We start from the raw sequence: 22,073 nt of genomic DNA on the forward strand, positions 1-22,073 counted from the left end.
TAGCCTTTGCTATACCGGCCCACATTGCATACGACTAGACGTTTTCGAAAAATTCTAAATGTCTGTGAAATAACCAATTTCCTAAACCTAGAGATTGAACTATATCCCAGCTTTGTGTTCATCTCCTTTGAAAATAGACTCTTTTCCAATCCAGGAGATTCTTCCCTAAGCTAGAAATGTCAGTACCTAAAACTTCATCAACACTCAAAAAAGATTATTTTTTAGTCCAGAAATGTCTTTCGAACCCATTTCGAAGGGAGCCCATCCGACAAAAATGGGATGGAATGCCTTAAAAATATTTAAAAATTTACCATTTCGAAGGGAACCTTGGCCCGGACCATTGAATGGATGTCAGTTTTAATAACATTGCAAGGCAATGTTGTTGAAGCAACAATTTAAATCATTAAAAATTAAATCAAGGAATTAGTTTTTGAGCATTTTTAGATAAATTAATTATTTTGTTGTTGCAAAATCGTCAGGCTCTTTCCGAAACCTAGGTATTCCCTGCCTTACCCCCTGGTAAACATTACCATCGTTCTCCACTAATAAACAAACGTTGTTTTTATAAAAACAACAATAATGGGATTTTGCCTGACGATTTTGCAACAACAAAATACTATGGTATCCCAAACAAGCAAGCCAAACACTGTTAAATTAATTATATTAGAACCTTTTGAGAGATCTCCAGGAACTCGATAAATATGCAAACCATTGATTGTTGATTTCTAATATTTGGCCCATCGTAATATCTTACTCTTACATACTTTCTGTGTAATATTGTTACAGAAATGTTATCTTTATATTCAAATACTTGCTTCCTTTTCGCAGAGCTTAACTTCTCCCAAACTCCTTTTCCTGCCGATTCAAATACTCAAATATACCACACTTTCAAATAATTATTGAAATATTTTGTTTTCGTTTTATTTATATGAATGTGAAATTTTCCAAAAAAAAAAAAAATTAAAACATATAACAGCACTTTAAATGCTTGCATAGGCATCAAAATACTAAAATGTAATGAAAGGAGATTAAATGTATTTCCTTAATAAACATTAAGAACGGTGAATAGCAAAAAAAATATCAATGATTTGTTTTTACAATTTATGATCATCATCATCATTATTTCTTTCGAACATTTCTATGGTAAAAAACATATTAAAAATCTAAAAACTTATTGGCATACATTGTTCTTTAAAAATAATAGAAATAAAAACTTCCACAACATGCATTCAACAATACGCACACACAGATCCTTGGAAATTTTCATTTTTTTTTTTTTTTTTAGATGCGTGTAAAACTTTTTTTTACTTAAATATATGTAAATTGTAAATGTTGGCTTCCTTCTTGATGGGTGTGTATGTTCTTCTTAATAGTAGTGTGTGTGTGTTTATTGGGGAAGGGAGGTGAGTGGACCATATGTCTATTGTCTGGAACCTCAATGGATTTATTGTGCCTGGTGTTGTTGTTGCTGTGGTGGCATAGGATTCCCATGTGATGCAGGATGTTGCTGAGATTGTTGCTGTTGTTGTTGTTGCTGCTGCTGTTGTTGCTGCTGCTGATGGTGGGCAGCTACAGCTGCAACTGCGGCCAATGCACTAGCCGATGGCGGTGGTATATTTCCCGAAGCCGCAGCTGCCGAGGCATGGGCACGCATATGCACCGCTGCCATATGGGCCTGTGGACTCATGTGCGAAAACATATTCATATTCTGTTGATGCAAATGATGGGCATGGGCATGATTGTTGAAATGATGCGGTGCTGAAATAACATCCGATGAAGTCTGTAATATAATTTCTGGTTCGATCATGGGCATTTCATGCTCATCGTTGTTATTGCCGCCACCGCCGCCTGCTCCTATGGAACCCGGCTGCTGGCCATTGTTGTTGTTATTGTTGTGGGCATTACTTGTGTGGTGGTTGGGTGAGACTGAACTATCATATTCTTGTTTAATACCATTTTGTGGATATAGAGAAGCACTTAGATTTTGATGTAATATTGGATGGCACAATGAAGGCATTAAAGCTACACCGGGAATGGGCAAGGGATGATGAGGAAAGTTTGGCGCTGGATACAAGAGACCCTTGTTTAGCTGGGACATATGGGCGGCAGTGGGATTTGAGGTTGTCATGTTGGCACCACCTGCCGCCGCTGCTAAATTAATCATATTATTGTTATTGTTGTTTATGACATTCGTTAGGGTTGTTGTTGTGGGACTGCTGGTTGTACCTATACACATATTCACAACATTGCCAGGATTCCCACTGTTGGCCGTTGCATGTTGTATGCGACGTCTCTGTTGTGGAGTATGATGCTGTGGCTGTTGTTGCTGATGCTGTTGTTGTTGTTGCTGCTGTTGCTGTGATTGGTTAGTATTTTGAGAGTTCTGTTGCTGCTGCTGCGGGGGGTCGGCTGGCAAAGCATCAGATATTATAACCTCAGGCTCCACTGGTGTCGGATGTACCAAATTAAATTGTTGCGCCAATGCCGCCTCATCCACAATAATACCTTTTTTACGTTCTTTACGTATTTTGTCACGCAACTTTTCCAACTGACGAAATGCCTCATTCGATCGACGTGCCTTTTTGCGATCACGATCACGTTCCTGTTCCATGCGCCGATACTCGGGATTCATACGTTTGACACGTTTTCGTTCACGATCTCTTTCGCGCATTATCATTTTGTTACGGGCTTCTTCTTCAGGCGTAAGCTGTAATGGCAGAGAATGCAAAGAAATGGAATTTATAAATGTTGGAATTTTAGAGATTTAAAGAGAGAAATTGGAAATCAAATTCGTTGAGTCTTGTCTGGTAAAAGAAACTTTTATTGCGAGTCAAATTCCAACATTTGCCCTGATTCAAAGCAGTTGGAGATTCATAGAAAGCCTCTGAAAGGTCATATATCGTTAGAAGTCGTTTGGAAAGCCTTATATTTTTAGAAAATCTCTAAAAGGTCTCATCCGAATGCACTTTATAAGCCTTTTATTGACAGTAACACTATTCTATTTAAATATGCCAACATTTCTCTCTCTTTAAGCCTCAGAATGTCCCGATGCAAAGACTTTTTAGACAGTCTTCTTCATAATAAATCTATTCTTATGAAATAGTTTCTTCTTAGATGAAGGACTTCAAGACGTTATTAAAAATTCCCTTCGTTCTATAGTAAATATTTTAAAGGTCTTGCATATTGTAAGTAAGCTCTTGAAATGTCTTCTGTAGGATTTTCAAAGCAGATCCCCTTAAAAAGTTGAAATTATTGCACGTTTTTATGGCCAGCTTATGTGAATTATAGGATGCACCACAGATAGTAGCCGCTTCATTCGCAGACGATTAGGTCCATTGTAGGGAAAAAATTATAAGAACAACTGAGAATTATAAGTATATCTATACATAAAAGATAAAAATCGGACGACCTGTACTTTGTTCAGAAAAATAGAGGGACAGATTATCGGACATATCTGCCAAATATAAGGTGTTTCATTCTATAGAGCACGGGAACACAGCCGTCTCTAATTTATCCTCATTCTCGTATAGTCCACAGTAATCAATTCTGTTGTCATCCCATTTTGTAGTCAGTTATCTGACCATACAAAGGTCGATGATCAGACCTTCTGCAGGTTTTATCTCTAAATTATTTAGCGAGCGTAGGGAGATATTTCTACTTCAGGATGGCTCGTCCAGATTTCTGGATCTCCTACATATGACTCGGGGAGTTGCTTCATTCCCCTGTATGTTGTTCCGCCCAGGAGCCCATCATAGTCTTAGAGTTTATAGTATATGAACTGAGATCTTTGAGGGCCGCCTAATAATTGGCAAATATAGTCTTCGAAGTTCTCAACTACCACAGCTGATTGTCAGATTTTTTTGGCTACTGGATGTATTTTTTTTTTTAACAGAAGAACAGTAACTTCTGGCTTTAAAAGTCAGATTTAAAGATTTTAAGTATTTTTGTTTTGAAAAGTATGAACTGTACAACCCAGTCAAATATTGGGCTGCAGTTATTAATAAGCCATACGAGTTTTTTTTTATTGGCGAATATTGGGAGTCTTCATCCGCATCAATGCCTTTATACATTTTACATCCTTCTGTAAAAAGGAGGCATTTTAAAAAAGAACAATACTTTTTTTAAAGCCAGATTTAAATATTTCAAGTTTTTCTTTTTTTTTTTTTTGGAAAGTATCAACTATTCATCCCAGTCAAATTTAATGCCATTTTCAGTGGCACCCTTTTATTTCCACACTCAAACTTAATATAAACGACCCTACTTTTTTTAATTTCCAACATTCTTCCCCTCATTGCAGACTGCTAACACTACCATCTGGTTGGCGCATACAATTTGGCAATAATGTGAATTTTATTTTTGAAACGGATGATGTTCGCAATGCTTCACCGGCAACCATTTCACGTATGGGCATTGTTAACATGAAGTAAGTGGAAAATGCAATTCTCTCTTAAAAACTTGCACTAATTTTTGTTTACTACCAACATTCGTACACCCGTTCGTCTGTGCCCTCCCATTGCAAATGTTTATTTACAGCAATGAGGATTATCCATTAAAATCAATACTGGAACATCAACTGTCGAAATATGAGTTTGGCGATTTGTTACAAAGTTACATTGAAGAGCTCTATGAGCCCGCCATGGAATGGCTTGAAAAGGAATATGCACAGTAAGTACCCACAGCCATACAAATAAGCAAAGCAATCAATTCGACCATCCACCCATCCAGCCATCAAATATTCAGTCAATAAAATGAAGTTCTTTGTTTTCATTGTTTTAATGTTTAGTTCGCCATTGCCTTGCCTAACACGCTCCTGGATGTTACGTGCTTTATTGTTAAAACTTGGTGATTATACGGCCGTACAAAATCGTGATGCATTCACCATTGCTGGCTGTCATGCAGCCAGGGAATTTTTACCAGTTGAACGTCATAATGAATTTGCCAATTGGTTCTATGAAAAGGCTAATTTGTATGTTACCAATCCAAATCAGGCCGAATTGATGTACTACAATGAGGCTAGAAATTCTGTTGATGTTTATGAAAGCAATACGGCGACGGATGGTGGTGATTTTGGAGATTTAGTACCAACGGCAGCAGTAAAAATGTATTTGGATCAATTGAAGGGATTTTTGCAAGCACCAGACGCGTTGCCATTTTTAATTGTGGGACCACCTGGCTCAGCGAAAACTCTATTAATCGAACATGCTGTTGATGATATGTCAGGTTATGATTTGGTTATCATCAATTGTTCGACACAGTTAACACCGGCATACATAATACATTGCATAAAACAGGTGAGAAAAACACACAGCTAATGTGCAACGAGTGGAGGAGGACTTAGGTTGACATACAAAACACTAGCTAATAAGGGTTGTCCAAAACTTTTCAAAATTACAAATACCTAAACATTTAGGCTATGACAACTAATATAAGCAATACTGCATTTAAAATTATTGTCAAAATCTTAAGTAACCTCTGACTGAGTAGATTTAACTGACTCGCACTTTTATATATAGAAATTAGATGTTGGTATCGAAAATGGTCCACGTTTTGGTACAGCCTCAAAAGAGCGGTACGAACTGTATTTTGAAGGTTTCGAGCCGATTTTCCCAACAAATCAACTGTAATTTCACATTTCGGGTTCTCAGTAATTACCTATTCGAAAAAAATAGTCGGTACCTTTTGATTTTCGGTATTTCAAAGATGTTGGCCCTAAATTAAAACGAAATCAGTTTTAATTTAACATTTCGAGTTTTTAGCCGTTCAATTGCCTTCAAAAAATATTCAACATAGGTCAGTTTTTTGTATAGTCCCCAAATTAAGGTAGCTCTCGATTTTCGGGTTTTAAAGGTTTGGGCCCCAATTTCTAGTCCAATCAGCTGTAATTTGGTGCTTTAAATTATTTGTGGGTAGATGAAGTCCTCCTAAAAAAATATAGGTAATGCTTCCAAGCCACTACAACATAGGGGCCTTGACTTTCAAATGCGGCGGCGGCGAGAAGTCATGGAGGAATACAAAGTTAATACCGAACTCAGAGATCCACTCCCCTAACATCGCATCTAAAGAATGAGAGCTAACTCGACAAACCCGAATAGATTTGGCATAATTGAGATCACCTAATTTCTGTATCACTATGGAAAAAATATATACAGGTCACTTCCGTATTGAATTTGGAGTTAGAATCAGAGCCAGGTTACAGAAGAATTATTTGCACAGCCCCTCTGAGAACAAAAAACTACCAGCACCAGTATTCTCCTTTACCTGGCTTAAAAACTTTTTCTTTTCTCTTCTCAATTTGGAATGATCACAATTGATCAGTAGTTCTCTGAAGCAGTTTTTATAAGTCAACTGTGCGCCCCTAAACCTTCCAAACTTCAGAGAATTTTTCACATTGTGCAGGGTACGAAAAGTTCGCCCTAGCTGAACTTAACGCCGTTTTTACTTGTTTCATCGTCTAGTGGTATAGACTCAATGTATCTGTACATTCCAACACAGCTGCTTCTCCCGAACTTTCACGGATATGAAATCTGGTAAAATTCGGACAAAAATATCTGTTATTATAGTCGACATGGCAATATGATTAAGAACTCTTTGGTACTCTTTGATGCAGGGTAGGAGTAATGTCACATTACTCTTTTGCTGAGGGGGTTGGTAAGGCCATGTTGAAGACAGCTTCACACATTAAAATTTATGATACCAAAAATTGAGAATGACCAACAGAATTAGGTTAAAAATTCCCACAGAGAACGTTATTATACCCGAAGGAGAATGGCAACTATACAGATAAGTGCCTTAATATACTTATATTGCGACATAATATATATTTTGTAAACTTAAATATATGTCCTCCCTCAACAACTCCCAACTCGAATTTCACAACCCAAACCAATATTTGTTTGGAGTATTTAATTTAAACTAAGTACTGTCTTCCTGCTGTTCCTCCATTCTGATGCACTGCATTGGTAACCACTAATGCATAATATTGTTTGTTCTCATTTTGTGTTTATGCATGTGTGTGTCATTTTTATCAATTTATTTTCTAAATTACATTTTAGAATTGCCTGGCTGTTAGTGGTGTGCGTGGCCGAGAATATAGACCGAAACAGACACGTTTGGTTATCTATTTGAAAAATTTAGATCTATGCTATGTGGATGCTTGGGGTTGCTGTGAAATTGTTGAATTATTGTTGCAGTTAGTGCAGCGGCAAGGCTTCTACAATGATAACGGCTCGAGTGCTGGCCTAAATGTTGCAAGGAATAGTGGCGGCAGCAATACGTCCGCAACTGGCAGAAGTAACAAGAGTCACAATAGTTCCAATGGCACTGGTGCTGGCGGTGGTGGTGGCGGCAGTAGCAATAGCAATTTGGAATGGATAAATGTTAGTGGTTTACAAATATGTGGTTCCATTTCACAGCAAACGACAACAGCTGCGACAGCTAATGCAAGTTTAGTGAAAATTGCACCGCGTTATTTGGCCATAAATCACATGCTGCACGTTGGTTATCCCAGCCAACAGGATATGTTGGCCGTAATACAAAGGCATCTTGAACATTTACTTTTGGGCCGCGGCTACGGTGATAGGGCTGCAGCACACTTCAAAGGCTTGAATATACAAAATGTGCAATACATTTCTGAGGGTTTAATGGAATTTTATGCAAAGGTTTGTGCCCAATGTGTCTGTCTGTTTGGTTGTTCTTGTGTATTTACACCAAAGAGAATAATATATAAACTGAGACATTTGTGTGTGTATGTGTTCGCTCTACTCCATTGCAGTTACAATTATCCTTTGGACAAACAAGAGGCGCAAGTGGAAAGACAACTGAAACCGGTAATGGAAGTGCTGGAACTGGCGGTGGTGGTGGTGTCGCAACTCTCAATACTCACTATCAATTTTCACCGAAATTAATTATAAAAACATTGACAAATCTAAAATACTATCCCGAGGATGCTTTCAATGAGGTAAGTTGGAAATCTTCTTTTGATATTCAATTTATTTTCTGATTTCTTTGGGTAAAAATTCGATTTATTCATCAACTATTTTTTAATTAATTTCTTCTTTGTTTCTTTCCTTCTAAAGGCTTTGTACTGCGAATTGGTGTCAATGTTTAAGGACCGTTTGGTCTGCGAAGAAGATGCTGATAAATTTGAGACTATTTTAAGGCATTCATTGAAGAAAATTGCTGGAAAGGATGTAAGTTTTTCTTCTTGTTTTTTTGTTTTTTTTTTTTTTTAATGCTGCGAGATATATACATTATTATTGACGGGCACTAAAGGGAACATTATTTTTAAAAATCTTGGAAAATGTCCCTTGTAAAATTGTATGTCTTGAAAATATTGAATGGTACACAATGGTTATATACATCGTGCATTTTAGCCTCACAGAGAAATACTATCACATTCAATTCAAGGGCGACAGGTTTTTATGAAATAAACCAGACCAAACGGGGTCACACTTTAACCAGTGGACTGCAACTCAACGACTTCTGCCTTGTATAACTTCAACCTCCATTATGGACGAAAAATTACATTTTAGAATTACTCAAATTCCGGGCTCTACAGAAAAACTGCACCTTCAGGAGCAGAACACAAAGCAGCAAATGACACAAATTTAAGGAGCGTCATGGCCAACTAGATAATGGATACGACATCTAATTCTATTTTGGATCTGTTATAACGGACAGGGAGCCACGACCTTTAATCGGAATGTAAGACTTTTAGCCTTTACAAATTTAAAGCCGAATGAGGGTTCCAACTTTTCTTGGTTTTCTATTTCCTAACCGGCCCTTAACTGGGACTCAATATAGGCCATTATAGAAACTAAAACTTTTCTGAACGAATGAGTCTTAACGGATCAAAATAGTTGTGTCGCATTTAATAAATATGAACAGTCCAAAAAGACCAAAACGAATTGCCACAATCAGTCATTTCGTTCGGCAAAGACCACGTCCCCATTATCGCCTCCATAACTGGCCACTAAAAAATAATCAGCAATGCTTGAAAAACTCTATCAATCACTGCATTCAATGGCTGATCATGTACTCTACCAGACATTCAGGAAGCTGCTACGATTGAATGGGTCCTATCACAGCCACAAATACCTGCAGGTCCGATGCAAACACAGAATTAGCAGCGTAAATATTTAGGACTTATTTCAAAACCTAAAACAACAGAGAACGTTTTTGAAAATGTAACTAGCACCTGAAAAATCCGATTTTATGTCAAAACGGTGATCGGTGAAAATTGTTCGTATTGAACATTCATCAACGAAAATCCAAAACGACAAATCGCAGTCCGTATGGACCAAAGAGCTTTAAATTGGTAGTTATGAGGGCTTTACCAAATACTTGAATATATATTGCTTCGGAAACTCAGGAGGTGTCGTTATGTGAAGGTACAGCGTAGACGGCTATAGTTCATTTCTAATATCAATCATCCGAGATAAAGAAAATGGTTATAACAATAAGTATCGGTATTCAATATTTAAACGAGTTTCACTTTTTGCTGCAAATTCCAGCGAAATAGATTGGAAAATTAATTAAAAGTCTTTAAATTTAAAGTGGGCAGTTCCGTTTTGTGAAGGGCGCACCAAAACGACAAATTTTTACACAGACATAAAACTTTCTGTTCCAGGGGTTGGCATCTTTTGCGAGTGTCAAGTATTTATTTGACAAATTCCGATAAAAAGGTGGTTAAAATCACAAGCATACTGAATTATCAGCCATAGTGGTTGGCATCCACCAAAACCAAGTTTGAAACCTTCTCTAAAAAAACTTTTAAAAAATGTGGATAATATCATCAAAATACCGAAAATTGGGAGGAACCTTTATGTAAGAACTATGGGAAAAACGTGGACTTATACTGACAATGTCCTGCCACAGAAGGTAACAACCATTACGAACTCTTAATTTTAAAGAATACCGGTATTTCCAAACTCTCCGGCAAATAAATTGGACTGTATCTTCTTTTCAACGGACAGACATACAGGCGGACATCATTAAATAAATATTTGAAGACCCAGACGAATATTTCCAAAGTTCGAAAGGGAATGATTGTATATCCCCACTAATCTTAGGGATGAAATCGGGATGTTTTTTATACCAAGACCCAATAAAATACCCAAGCTTTCCATAAACATTTAGCTTCATAGAATTACTAAATACTACTCAAAACTAACTTAACAATACTAAAATTTAAAAAATTAAACCTTAAATTTTGAAATCAAATTTTGCCTACTTTCCCAGAAAATCTTCTTCGTACCCAAATCGACCAAACACAATGTGGAGTTGCAGGCTCTGCAACATGATGAATGGCTGGATGAAGTACAAAAACAAGTTACCATATGCAGTAAGTAAATAAGGCTTGCATATATACATACATACACATACAATGACTGACCCAAAAAACGCCTCCGAAAACGTAACGTATTTTCCAAATTCCATTCTTTACACATAGACTCGGAAAGTTTTATCATTGATGCACCCACAACAAAGGAGATGCTGGAACAAACGGCAAAAATAGCACGACTATTGGCGCGAAATAGCAGCCACATACTATTGGTGGGTGAGGCAGGAAGTCGACAAATGGATGCTATATTTGCTGCAGCCACAATGCAACAGGCTAAAGTTCAAATGCTACAGGGCGGTTGCAATTACGGTCTAATAGATTTCTACAATGATTTGAAATTGGTAAGTACCGAGTAGAGAAGTAAACAATGACGATGGTTGGTCAAATGGCGTATGGCTGCGAAGGCATATAACAATGAATTGTTTTGTTTTCCCATGGCTGTGTAGGCAATGCAAATGGCATCTTTAGAGAATCAATGCACCTGTTTAGTCATCGAACATTGTTGGTTAACGTACGTGCCGGATATAATGAAACCCATTGAGGCCATACTTGAAGATAGTGAAATATTGGATTTATTTGGTGATGATTTAGAGTCGATAGCAAGTTCATTGAAGCATTCAGCCCAATTGGAGGGTTTTCAAGAATCATTGGGTTCATATTTTATGAAACGTAAGTAGGAGGATGGGCAAAACAAATATGCATTAATTGTATTTTATTTTTATAACAGGGGCAAGAGAAAATCTACATTTGATTATTTGTTTGGATCCCTCGAGCAGTAATGTTGATGAATATTTTCAAAAATATCCCGCCCTCTATAGAAATATGGAGATGTTGTACCTAAGGACTATGTCAAATGAAACTTTAAATATGTTACCCAAAAAATATGTGGAAACATTATGTGATATGTCAATGGGAAGCCAACAGGCCAAGGGAAAGATATCTGTTTCTTCATACTTTTCAGAAATTTTGGATATCGTTTTTGGTCGTCAAGCCCCCTTAAGATTTTATCAATTAATAAAATCATACTATTATATTTATGGAAATTTATCACAGGAGATAAGTAAGAGATTGGAAAAATTACAGGTAAATTCAGAATATTTCAACAGATTGTAAAATTTGAATTTATTTTCCCCAATATTTCAGCATGGCGTAGACAAATTAGCATCAGCCCATGCTGTGGTCGATACTCTCAAATCGAATGCCTCAAAGCAAGAGACGGCACTGGCTGAGAAACGCAAACTAGCCAATGAGGCATTGGAAATGATATCATCCACAATGAAAAATGCCAATGAGCAGAAAACAAACATGTTGGAGCTGAAGAAACAAACTCAAATTAGTAGTGAAAAACTCAAGGAGCGACAAAAAGAAATTCAAGAAGAACTGGCTGAAGTTGAACCGATATTGGCCGAAGCAAGTACTGCCGTTGGACAAATCAAGTCAGAAGCCCTCTCTGAAATACGTTCGTTGCGAGCACCACCTGAAACTATCCGCGATATATTGGAAGGTGTGCTACGTCTCATGGGTATACGTGACACTTCGTGGAATAGCATGAAAACTTTTCTGGCCAAACGTGGTGTTAAGGAAGACATACGTTCACTGGATCCAGCTCGAATAAATCCGGAAAATTGTGAAGCTGTTGAAAAACTTTTAGCCAACAAAGCGGAATCATTTGAAATGAAAAATGCCAAGCGGGCATCGGCTGCAGCTGCACCATTGGCTGCATGGGTTAAGGCAAGCGTACGTTATTCGAAAGTTATACAGAGTATTAAACCCCTGGAAAGGGAGCAAAAGGAACTACAACGTAATCTCGATGCGGCAGAGGGAGAAATGCAATCGCTAATGACCGGTCTAGATGATGTTGATAACCGTGTTAAACAATTATCGGCTAAATTGAATTCTTATACCCAAGAAGCTGCCGTGCTGGAGTTGAAACTTGAAGAAGCAAGAAATACCTTAAAAGCTGCGGAAATCTTAGTTCAACAACTAAGTTCAGAATATCAGACATGGAATTTACAATTGGACGAATATAAGGGAGCATTTAAGACGCTGGATTCCAAGTCGTTAATGATGGCATTGGCATTGAACTATTTTGCCCATATGTCGTTGAAGCAGAGGAGGTAAGTTTGGGTCTTCGAAAGGAAAACCCCCATAATACCTATAAAAGACCTAAGGATGGTATTATATTTATTGAAGGCCAAAATGGTCTTATAAGACTTATTTAAGGTTTTCGACCTAAAAAAGGTCTAGAAATAGCTTTCTACACAAAAAACAAAACTTATAAAAAAAAAAACTAGAACAGCAAAAGACCTCTACCAGATATTCTACCTTTAAGGTGTCCAGAAGACCTTAAAAAGACGACAGATTTTGTTTCTATAAAATAACAAATATAACCTAAGCTACTCTGGACCCTCTGTTGAATTGATCTAGCTATGTGTTTCCCCGTGCTTCTGTCCATGTTAAATGTTTAAAATTTTACAGGGCCTTTTAGATATGGAACAGATATAGAACTTATTTTAGAGATTATACATATATCATACCACAATATAATTTCTTGAACAGTAATCATTTTTTAAGATTAAATAATGTCCACAATATGGGACCCATAATTTCTATGCCTTCTTTTCTAGAGACCTTTAATTAAAACCAAAAAGTGCTGATTCAAAAAATATGTTATCTCCCTTTACATTCAGCTCTTCCCTGCAACAGCTCAGCACAGAGCTACAACTAAAAGACACCTTCGATTTGGAGAAAACTCTACTAACCGAACAAGAACAAATCATTTGGGAAAGTATGGGTTTGGCCAGAGATGCTCAAATCATACAGAATGCAGCACTACTACGGCAAATGTTGGATTTGCCATTTGCATCATATCCCATACCATTATTGATAGATCCAACAGAGACGGCAGTGAATTGGTTGGGCGAGTACCTAAAATCCAAAGAAAAACCATATGAAATAATATCACAAAATAATCAAAAACTGAATTACAACTTAGAGCTGGCCATACGTTTTGGTAAAATTTTCATTGTAGAAGATTGTCAAGAGTTGAGACCGCCATTGATGCAACTGCTATCGTATAAAGTTTATATGAAATTCAATAAACGTCAAATAGAAGTTGGTACAAAATTGGTCGATTTACATGAACAATTTCAATTGGTTTTGGTAACAAAAACTCCAAAATTGAATATACAACCAGAAACGGCTACCTATCTCAATTGCATACCATTCACAGTGACGGCAGTGGGCCTAAGCGATCAACTTATGTCCAAGGCCATTATTATGAAAAATCCCAGCCTGGAACAAAAACGTGTTGAGCTTTTGCGAAATGAAGGTGTGTTACTGAAACAACGTATTGAGTTGGAGGATAAGCTGCTCGAAGAACTATCATTTGCCCAGGGTGATATTTTGAAAAATGAAAAGCTTTTAAAAACTTTAAATGAGGTCAAGGAAAGTAGCACTGTCATTGATAACTCGCTTAAAGAGAGTTCTGCTGTCAAGGAAACTCTGTTGGCCGATTATACACAACTGAAGGAACTTTGCAACAAGGCATCGGTTTTCTATGTAAATTTTCTAGCCAGTTATGAACTATCTTCATTGGTTTTCATCAAACTTTTCCTAAGTGCTTTGGAATTACACGACATTGGAGGTACTGCAAGAACGTCGGGGCAAATGGAAAAGGAATTCTATGGACAATTGGTAAAGGGCACCTTTCAATATTTGGCTCGTTCCATACCCAAGGATCGTCATTTGTCCTTGGCGTTATTTATCTGTAGAACAGCCTATAGTGATCGCATAAAAGACGATGAATGGGAATTGTTTGTCACGAATTTTATGTCTGGAGCCGATGGAAGTGGTATCAGCAGTGCTGGTGGCATGGGACGTTTACAATTTTCTGAGACTTTTGGTAAAGAAGCCACCATGAAATTGAATATTTTGCTGAGGCAGAAACCTGAAATGGAAGATAAACTGCAATTACACAACTCCAATATGTGGCGTCAATTTATTGAGGGTCAGACTCAAGAAGTTCCAGGTAAACATAATAATTTTGTAAACACTTAAATTATATAACCCCTACTAATTTTCCCTTTGCAGTTACAACAATTTCCAATTTTGAGAAACTTCTATTGACACTAATACTACGGCCAGATCTGGTCACTTATTATATGAAACTAACATCCGAAGAAATTCTTGGTTTATCCATTGAATCCATACAGCAACCCACAATTGAACAATTGGTTGAGGAAAGCTCCTCGGCAAAACCAATTTTGATGATAACACAAACTGAAAATGACCCAGCATCGGAAATATTGAGTGTAGCCCTACGGCTCAAAGGCAAAGATAAATACGAAGAGCTATCCATTGGTAAAGGCATGGAAAGGAAAACCATGGAAGTCATACGTCAAATGGCAGAATTGGGTAAATGGGTTTGTGTGAAAAATGTACATTTAGTCCCAGAGTGGTTAATTGAATTGGAAAGAGAATACGGCGAAATGAAAAAGACCAATGATTTTCGTTTATGGCTGATATGTGAATCGACACAAGGATTCAGTGAAGCTGTCATGTACAAGTTCATCAAAGTACTTTACGAATATCCCATGGGAATACGGCAAAAGTGTAAGAAAATGTTACAGAACTATGCCATAATGGAGCAGGATCGTAACATTCTGAAAGAACCGAAACTAATGAAAATACGTGTGGTATTATTTTTACTAATGTCCGTCATACAAGAACGTCGTCGTTTTATACCCCAAGGATGGTCACAAAAATACGAATTTGGCGAAGCCGATCTAAAGGCAGCTTTACAAATTGTACGCTGGCTAGATTCCATAACACTGGGAGGACGTGTCGATTGGTCGATTATGCAAAAACTTAATGAAAATGTTGCCTTTGGTGGTCGCATAAATAATTTGCGTGATCTACGAGTTTTACAAAATTATTTACAAACTTTTTTCAATAATGATTCGTTAAGTTCACGTTGGTCACCATTTGATGATAAGGTAATTATACCAACATCTTCTCAGTGGTCAGATTACATGAATGCCTTGAGCAAATTACCGGCCCAAGATGCACCGGAGTTATTTAAATTATCGAAGAAGTCAAATGCTAGTCGTGAAATTGTCTATGGCATGGAAATATTAAAGGAATTGCGTATGTCATTTTATGGTGGTAGTGGTGGAAGTCTTGATGATGCAGATCCTCAGAATTATCAGCAATTGGAGAAGCAAATAAAACCGATATTGGCGCTGTGGAGAAAATTGGCTCAGGTAATTTTATCACGTAGTATAAATTTGTATACCAGTAGTCCAGTCTAAATTTTGCTGGATAAAATAAAGCTGAAACATCATCAGCCATTGCAACTTAATAGAATAGAATATAAAACTTAGGAAACCTTATGGGCTTCAATTTCTGGCATTTCTAGAGAAAACTCGTTTTACACAGAACTTTCTTAAGTTTTTCGTAAATGCTTCAAAATTTTCATAAATTATACACATTTGGTAATTGAAAAATTTTGAATTCTTTTTACAAATTCCACCGCTTTCATAAGAGAGTTTTAGAAATTACTTTTCTGTTATTTTTCAAAACCAAAAGTATGGCCTTTTCACTACTCCAGTCGTAGAATATGTTTTTCACAGATTTTTTTAAAAATCAAATTCCACGTTGTGTCTACTCATTTCGGGAGACAATAAATCTAATATTTTCAAGTTATTTGTACTTTTTTAATGAATTTGTTTTTTCGTACCAATGTCTGTTTCTTGCCCATTGCATTAATTTGGATATCAATTTTTTTCGGTTTAAACTGCGGATTTCAACTGCAAATTCAAACTTCTGCACTTTTAAGATTATTTCACACTGAGTTCACACAAGTCCAATTCATTTTCATAGAAATATATAATATTCATATAACATTACTTTCTGAAAAGAGAATAAGAGAAAAATATGAAATTAAAATAAGTTGAGTAAACAGTTCTGGAAAGGAAATCGATTACAGCAATAAAGATTCCATAAAACAAGTAATTCGCAAGAAATAGGGGACAATATACAATAACAACGGACGTGAAGAAGGAATACGGCACTGGAGCTAAAACTTGGCTATTCACAGACTACATTTAATAATTCGAATTGACATCTAGTTTAGACCGTCCATCTTCTTTGGTCCTCGAACATGTAAAACTGAACTTATGATCAAATTGACTATCCTGCAAAAATATATTCAAATCTCCAAAATAAAAAATAATTAAAACAAACGGTCAGATGCGGTCTCCTATTACCCATTAAAGTACTAAGCTACAACCCAATCGGATAAAAAAGAAGTGCTAATTCAATTGGAAAATGTGCCTAGCGATATTAACGCAACTAAAATCTATCTGATGCGCTATTTCGGGCCAATGTGGAAAACGAACCAATATTAATTAAATATTAATTATTTCAACTTATAAACACTGAGGACCAAAGGCCATTTTGGCATTTTGTTTGGACAAAGTGACTATGGTATCAATACAGCTCAACAATGTAATTAGAATCGTCAAAAATACCAATAATTGGGGGGTTTATCATATCTTTTAATGGTTCAAACAATGGAAACTTGTTTATGATAATGCAACAGGCTACAAATACTAATTTTAACAAGCTGTTATTTCATTTGATGTCATATCATCCGTATTTATATTCCAATTTTCTGCAATGGACATTTTCAATACAAAACAAATCATTCTAACATTTCACCCTGTCTATGCTTTCAGAACTGTTCAATAGACGTAACAGCACAGGAACTATCCGATGACCAGAAATCATCAAAACCTTGGATAGTATTTCTCTATAGTGAGTTGAAAACCGGTGGCCAAGGATATCAGAAGATTCACACAACTCTAAGTCAAGCCTATAATGCAACAAAAGAAAGGCAAACGAACCGGAACAACAATGCTGGAAAATCATTAAATATATTGGCCTTGAATCAAGTGAGCGCAAAGGAATCTACTAAAATATAAAACAATATTTTAAAGGCAACATCATCTCTTTTAAAGGTACCACTCGAGTGGCAAAGAATATGGTCAGGACCTGCGAATGCATTGGACTACATCAAAGCATTTATGCATCGGGCAATGGCAACAGAGACACGCTATCGTACCACTCAACATTTGGACTTTATCGATGAAATTGATCTGAGTACTGTGTACAATTGTCAGACTTTGATTTCTTCATTGAAGCTAATTAATTCGCATAAACAACAAAAATCTTGTAAAAATCTACAAATCGCATCACATGCCATACAATCGAACTCGGCATATAATCAGCGAAATGACGGCGCCAACGATATACAGGTGCAATTGAAGGTGAAACCTCTGAGGGTAAGTACAAAGGGCCAAATGTTATTAAAACTGTACTACAGCCTTTTTTAGCTCTTAAGGGAATTTCATTGGATTCCTTTTATGTAACATTTTTCGCCTACTAATCCCTGCAATAAAATTGTTGTAAATAAGTTGATAGTTTTTCGTAATTTGTTTGATCGGTCTGATGCATTGCATTTTTTCTCGCACACATTTCTGTCTCGGCTTTCCCATTGTTTCTTTGACTGATGCACTGCTTTTATAGCTTACCTTCCCCATTTTCGCCATAAAATGCCACTCTGATGGTGTTGCTGCACTAATCCACTAATAATTTGTTATTTTAATAATACTGTTTAATTGAAAATATTCTATTAAAATTCTTTCTTTCTCTGTGTATTGTCGCTTTTTTGTGTTAATTTTTTTGTTTTTGATTGACATCAGACATCACGGTACGGATTTGACAGATAACGTAATAGATTAGATGTGTTTGTGTAGATAGTAAGAGAATGCATGGAGGTGGTAACACAGGGTTGTATTTCGGTGGTATGAAGTATTTACACAGGGTAGTTAAATGGATTTTAACTAAAATATTAGTGAAAGTACTAAATCTGTGCTCTAGATTGGTTTGAAAATATATATTTAATTATAAATATCTATATACCCCGAATATATACGGATTGTTAACTTTTGTCACAAAAAAGCTTTTTAATCTATTTAAAGCAACTACATTTACCAAAGACTAGGTAATTTTATTGGTCTTTGTGTCTATATCACATAAGGTAAAAGCTACTAAAATACAACGCTGACAGCTGTTAGAATTAATTAAAATGGCACGCAATAAGTTGTTTTCAGAGATTTGTTATTTTTATACCGATCGCATATGAAATGCCCGTCAGTTTGTTGGTTAGTCTCAACAGAGTTCGAACAATTATGGAGATCTTGTCGTGTCGCCTTTAGTCACTTAAATTTTCTGGCTAATTGAAGAATGACTGTAGGGTCAGTGTAGAGAACGAAGACAAATCATGTGACATTTGTTCCCCCACCAACCTGTGTCTCACGTTAACGAGTGCTGGACAGCGGCAGAGCAGATGTTCGATCGTCTCAATTTCTTCTTCGTCCTGACATATTTTACAGTAATCAATGCCATCGCTGTCCCGTTAATGTTAAGGCGTAGGAAATACTTGGTACTTAGAGATTTTCGGTATTGACCCAATTTCCAACCAAACCACTTGTAATTTAACATTTCGGGTACTCTGTGTTTAGATTTACTTCTCGCAAAAAATATCCAATGTAACGTCCAGCTTTGGAATGTGAAAAATATTTTGCATTGTGTGTTATGGCTCAACACAAAAGTTTGTTCAACTTAAAAGAAAATACGAATAATGCAGCAATGTACTGGAGCATTTTTTGTATCAAATAGATTTTCAAACATGCATCAATAGGATTTGACTATTTTACAATTTTTCCCCAAAAGTACTTTATTGTGTTTTCAACAAAATTGAATCCAAGATAGAGGGCCAATATTGTTTTTTTTACCTAAATTATACATTTTGTTGCCTGTTAACGTGTATTTCTGTTGCATCTAACAACCCGAAAGAAAAAGTTTGAGAAGTTTTTTTTTTCAAAGGGAAAAAATCAAAAAAAAGTTACTACATAAACTCTATTGACTATGTATATAATTTCTCCCATGGCGCAATTAGAAAGGGGCATTAAGGAAACTATAAAAATACAACCCTGTACTAGAGTCTAATTGTGTCAAAAAGACTTTCAAAGCATGCAACAATTGGTTTTATTTAAATTATAGTTAGAAAATTTCAGTATTCAACATGATATTGCCTTATCCACAAAATTTGTTTATTATCCATTAACGTCGAAAATATACAAATTGTTGCAGCCATGGTGGAAAAATACAGGTAGTCGCATCGACACAGCTGCTGGGTAAAACCAATTTTGAATGAAAAATTAATCAAATTCGTTAAAATTATTGAAAATGCATATTATAACAACTTCCGATTGTCGTCATATAAGAAAGCATATAAATATCTACTTCTTTTTGAAAACACATTTTAAAAATTTTGACATGTCAATGTTCTCATGCGTTGGTGCATCTACATATATTCTTCAAGCATGGTTACTATTGAATTTGAAAAAAAAATGAAAATGTTTTCTTTATATATGTATATATTTTGCTAGTATATGCCCCCAGAAAAGATATTGAAATGAAGATGACGCTTTATTCTCCCTCTTGCTATAGTACAGTTAAAAACATAGCTAGAGATCACTTATTATTTTTTAACCTTTTCGTATCAAATTTTATTAAAATTTATTTGTTTCTAAAATTTATTTGTGAATTATATTTTAAATGCTTTAAGTATTGATAAATATTTGATGTAATTTACGCAGTGCATAACTTCATAAACATATGGTTAGTGGTGTAAAAACGCCCCAAACATGTGGATTTTGCCGTTGTATTATTTTCAATCTATTACAAATTATCGCTCAGCACTTGTGTTCATGTCCATACTAATTTGGTATGTATATATTCTTTTCCCAATTCATCACAGGTAAATGGCGCCACTTTCAGCTATGGTAAATTACAAATCACCAACAACAATGACACCTCAGCAGCAGCAACGACCGAAAATGAACAATCACCCGAATTTCTAATAACATTTAAAGAAAAAGATGAAAAGAATATGCAGGATTTGCGTACGGTAAGCCGAGGAAGTACAAGTGGCAACACCACTCTGCTGCCTGTCTACACCAATGCTAAACGCGAACAGTTGCTGTGTGAATTTGAAGTTGCAACAACAGAGAATGTTGACACTGTGCTTTTATCCGGTGCTGCTTTAATAGTGGGAGATTATTAAAGGATGTTAAGTGAGAATTGAAATTAAAATTTAAATGTCGAGTTATTTACATTTGGCTGTTGTAATATCCACTGAATGGGAAAATGTTCAAGGGGAAATTTGATGGAACTGTAATATGGTGGGAAAATACATACTCACCTTAGTAAGGGAATATCCTTGTTGGAGAGATGTGGAATAAAGGACATTTTTTCGCACAGTCAAGACAAAAGCCCCAGGGCACAGCATGTTTCCTTTTAATGCCTAACAACCTGTTTTTAAATGTATGAATCATAAATCTATCCACTGACATATGCAGTAGCTATTTTAGTTTTGAAATTTATGTTATGAGCATAATAAATGTGACTAAAAGAAAAAGAAATTAAATAAACTACTATTTATAATCACTTTCAAATTTGTTTTTAGATATGAATATTATGGGTGGCTTGTCTAATCTAATAATGTATTTTTAACCGCGCAACTTCAAGGTTTCACGTAGCCGTGATCGTCTAGTGGTTAGGACCCTACGTTGTGGCCGTAGTAACCCAGGTTCGAATCCTGGTCACGGCAATGTTCCCACGGGAAACATTGTCACGGGTGAAACTATTTTTTATTTTATTTGTTATTACTTTTTTATTCAGAAAACTTGGTTGGAGAAAATTTTACTCTTAAGAAAATATTGTAAAAACTAAATTGGATAATACTTTCTCATGAACAACAGTTTGAATGAAGACGTTTTTCATAGCCAAAGATTAATGAAAAAATTAAATAAATAAGTTGTAGGAATATAAGTAAAGGTTGCAGTTTTTTCATCTCACCCTGTATATATTCTTAATCCGATTTCAGGATAATTGTGCTCTTAATGGCTAATATCTGTCCAAATAAACTAAAATTGTATATTTTAGGTGAACCATAATAAAATACCCTCAATTTTAGTTTCTTTATAGTGTCAAATATTTTAATTTGTTTTCCGTATCGACATTGAAAATCTGGAACTATTTGTGTTACTTTTTCCTTATACCACCTAATCGTCAAGTTAAATTACAATTCCCAAAATTTTATTATCGATTTCGAATAAAATCTGTTACACACTTTTATGGGGCAATTTGAAAATTCCTAATAAAAACACTTCAATTGAACAGTGATTGACCTCAAATTGATGATGACATGGTTGGTGCACAGATCTCCATGGTGGAGGAGCTTTATAATATTTCAATTTAAAATTTCATTAAAACCACATAAGCGCACACCGACACACACACACAATTCCACATATCAAATTGCTACAATCTGTTGATATGAATTGAAAATTTACGTATATATAGATCCTATACTATCCTGCTGAGTGTGGGTGTGTTGGTTGGTGAGCCTTGATTGTTGCATAAATTGCCAATTTTTATTATCTAGCACAGTAGTTATTTGAATGAGCCAGTAACGTCCCATACCCGCCGTCCTTCCATTCTTATGGTCCCTCATCGAATTTTCGAAATTACCCTTATTTGTGGTCAACAAATGCTATTGGCATTGGAGGGTAGTATACATATATACATATATATGTAT

The 22,073-nt window shown here is 35.9% G+C and overlaps 2 protein-coding genes and 1 non-coding gene across 4 annotated transcripts in view; 2 read left to right on the forward strand and 1 right to left on the reverse strand.

Annotated features, from left to right (window-relative positions):
• LOC101896414 (cytoplasmic dynein 2 heavy chain 1) overlaps positions 1 to 20,920 on the forward strand; it is a 57,890-nt gene extending 36,970 nt beyond the window's left edge. Inside the window, exons 15-30 of the mRNA XM_059123904.1 lie at positions 4,298 to 4,423; positions 4,534 to 4,665; positions 4,784 to 5,291; positions 7,053 to 7,658; positions 7,772 to 7,957; positions 8,076 to 8,189; positions 10,240 to 10,342; positions 10,451 to 10,683; positions 10,789 to 11,011; positions 11,070 to 11,425; positions 11,486 to 12,459; positions 13,033 to 14,372; positions 14,435 to 15,606; positions 17,083 to 17,298; positions 17,365 to 17,688; positions 20,232 to 20,920. Coding sequence (XP_058979887.1) covers positions 4,298 to 4,423; positions 4,534 to 4,665; positions 4,784 to 5,291; positions 7,053 to 7,658; positions 7,772 to 7,957; positions 8,076 to 8,189; positions 10,240 to 10,342; positions 10,451 to 10,683; positions 10,789 to 11,011; positions 11,070 to 11,425; positions 11,486 to 12,459; positions 13,033 to 14,372; positions 14,435 to 15,606; positions 17,083 to 17,298; positions 17,365 to 17,688; positions 20,232 to 20,537 — 6,919 coding nt within the window. The 3' untranslated portion in view covers positions 20,538 to 20,920. The remainder of the gene's footprint in view (positions 1 to 4,297; positions 4,424 to 4,533; positions 4,666 to 4,783; positions 5,292 to 7,052; positions 7,659 to 7,771; positions 7,958 to 8,075; positions 8,190 to 10,239; positions 10,343 to 10,450; positions 10,684 to 10,788; positions 11,012 to 11,069; positions 11,426 to 11,485; positions 12,460 to 13,032; positions 14,373 to 14,434; positions 15,607 to 17,082; positions 17,299 to 17,364; positions 17,689 to 20,231) is intronic.
• On the reverse strand, positions 1,088 to 18,142 carry LOC131803017 (protein kinase 4). Of its 2 annotated transcripts, XM_059123902.1 has the most exons (3): positions 17,938 to 18,142; positions 16,083 to 16,255; positions 1,088 to 2,707 (listed from the first exon to the last, which is right to left on the reverse strand). In XM_059123902.1, the coding sequence occupies exons 2-3, from the start codon at positions 16,101 to 16,103 to the stop codon at positions 1,445 to 1,447; spliced, it is 1,284 nt and encodes a 427-aa protein (XP_058979885.1). In that variant the 5' UTR covers positions 16,104 to 16,255; positions 17,938 to 18,142; the 3' UTR covers positions 1,088 to 1,444. The 2 variants fall into 2 exon arrangements, with proteins under 2 accessions (XP_058979885.1, XP_058979886.1); XM_059123903.1 differs by lacking the exon at positions 16,083 to 16,255.
• A 91-nt stretch (positions 20,921 to 21,011) lies between the features above and the next one.
• TRNAH-GUG (transfer RNA histidin (anticodon GUG)) lies at positions 21,012 to 21,083 on the forward strand. The gene has a single exon. It is a non-coding gene; the product is annotated as a tRNA-His (tRNA).
• The last annotated feature ends 990 nt before the right edge of the window (positions 21,084 to 22,073 follow it).

This window comes from Musca domestica, unplaced genomic scaffold, assembly GCF_030504385.1.
Source record: "Musca domestica strain aabys unplaced genomic scaffold, Musca_domestica.polishedcontigs.V.1.1 26, whole genome shotgun sequence".
Classification (NCBI taxonomy): domain Eukaryota; kingdom Metazoa; phylum Arthropoda; class Insecta; order Diptera; family Muscidae; genus Musca; species Musca domestica.

Bases quoted from the DNA above. Each gene is read 5' to 3' on its own strand.
- LOC131803017 (XM_059123902.1), bottom strand. From the start codon at position 16,103: ATGGGCAAGAAACAGACATTG. The intron at 2,708-16,082 runs GTACGAAAAAAC...CTGCCATTACAG, and splicing joins TGGGCAAGAAACAGACATTG to CTTACGCCTGAAGAAGAAGC.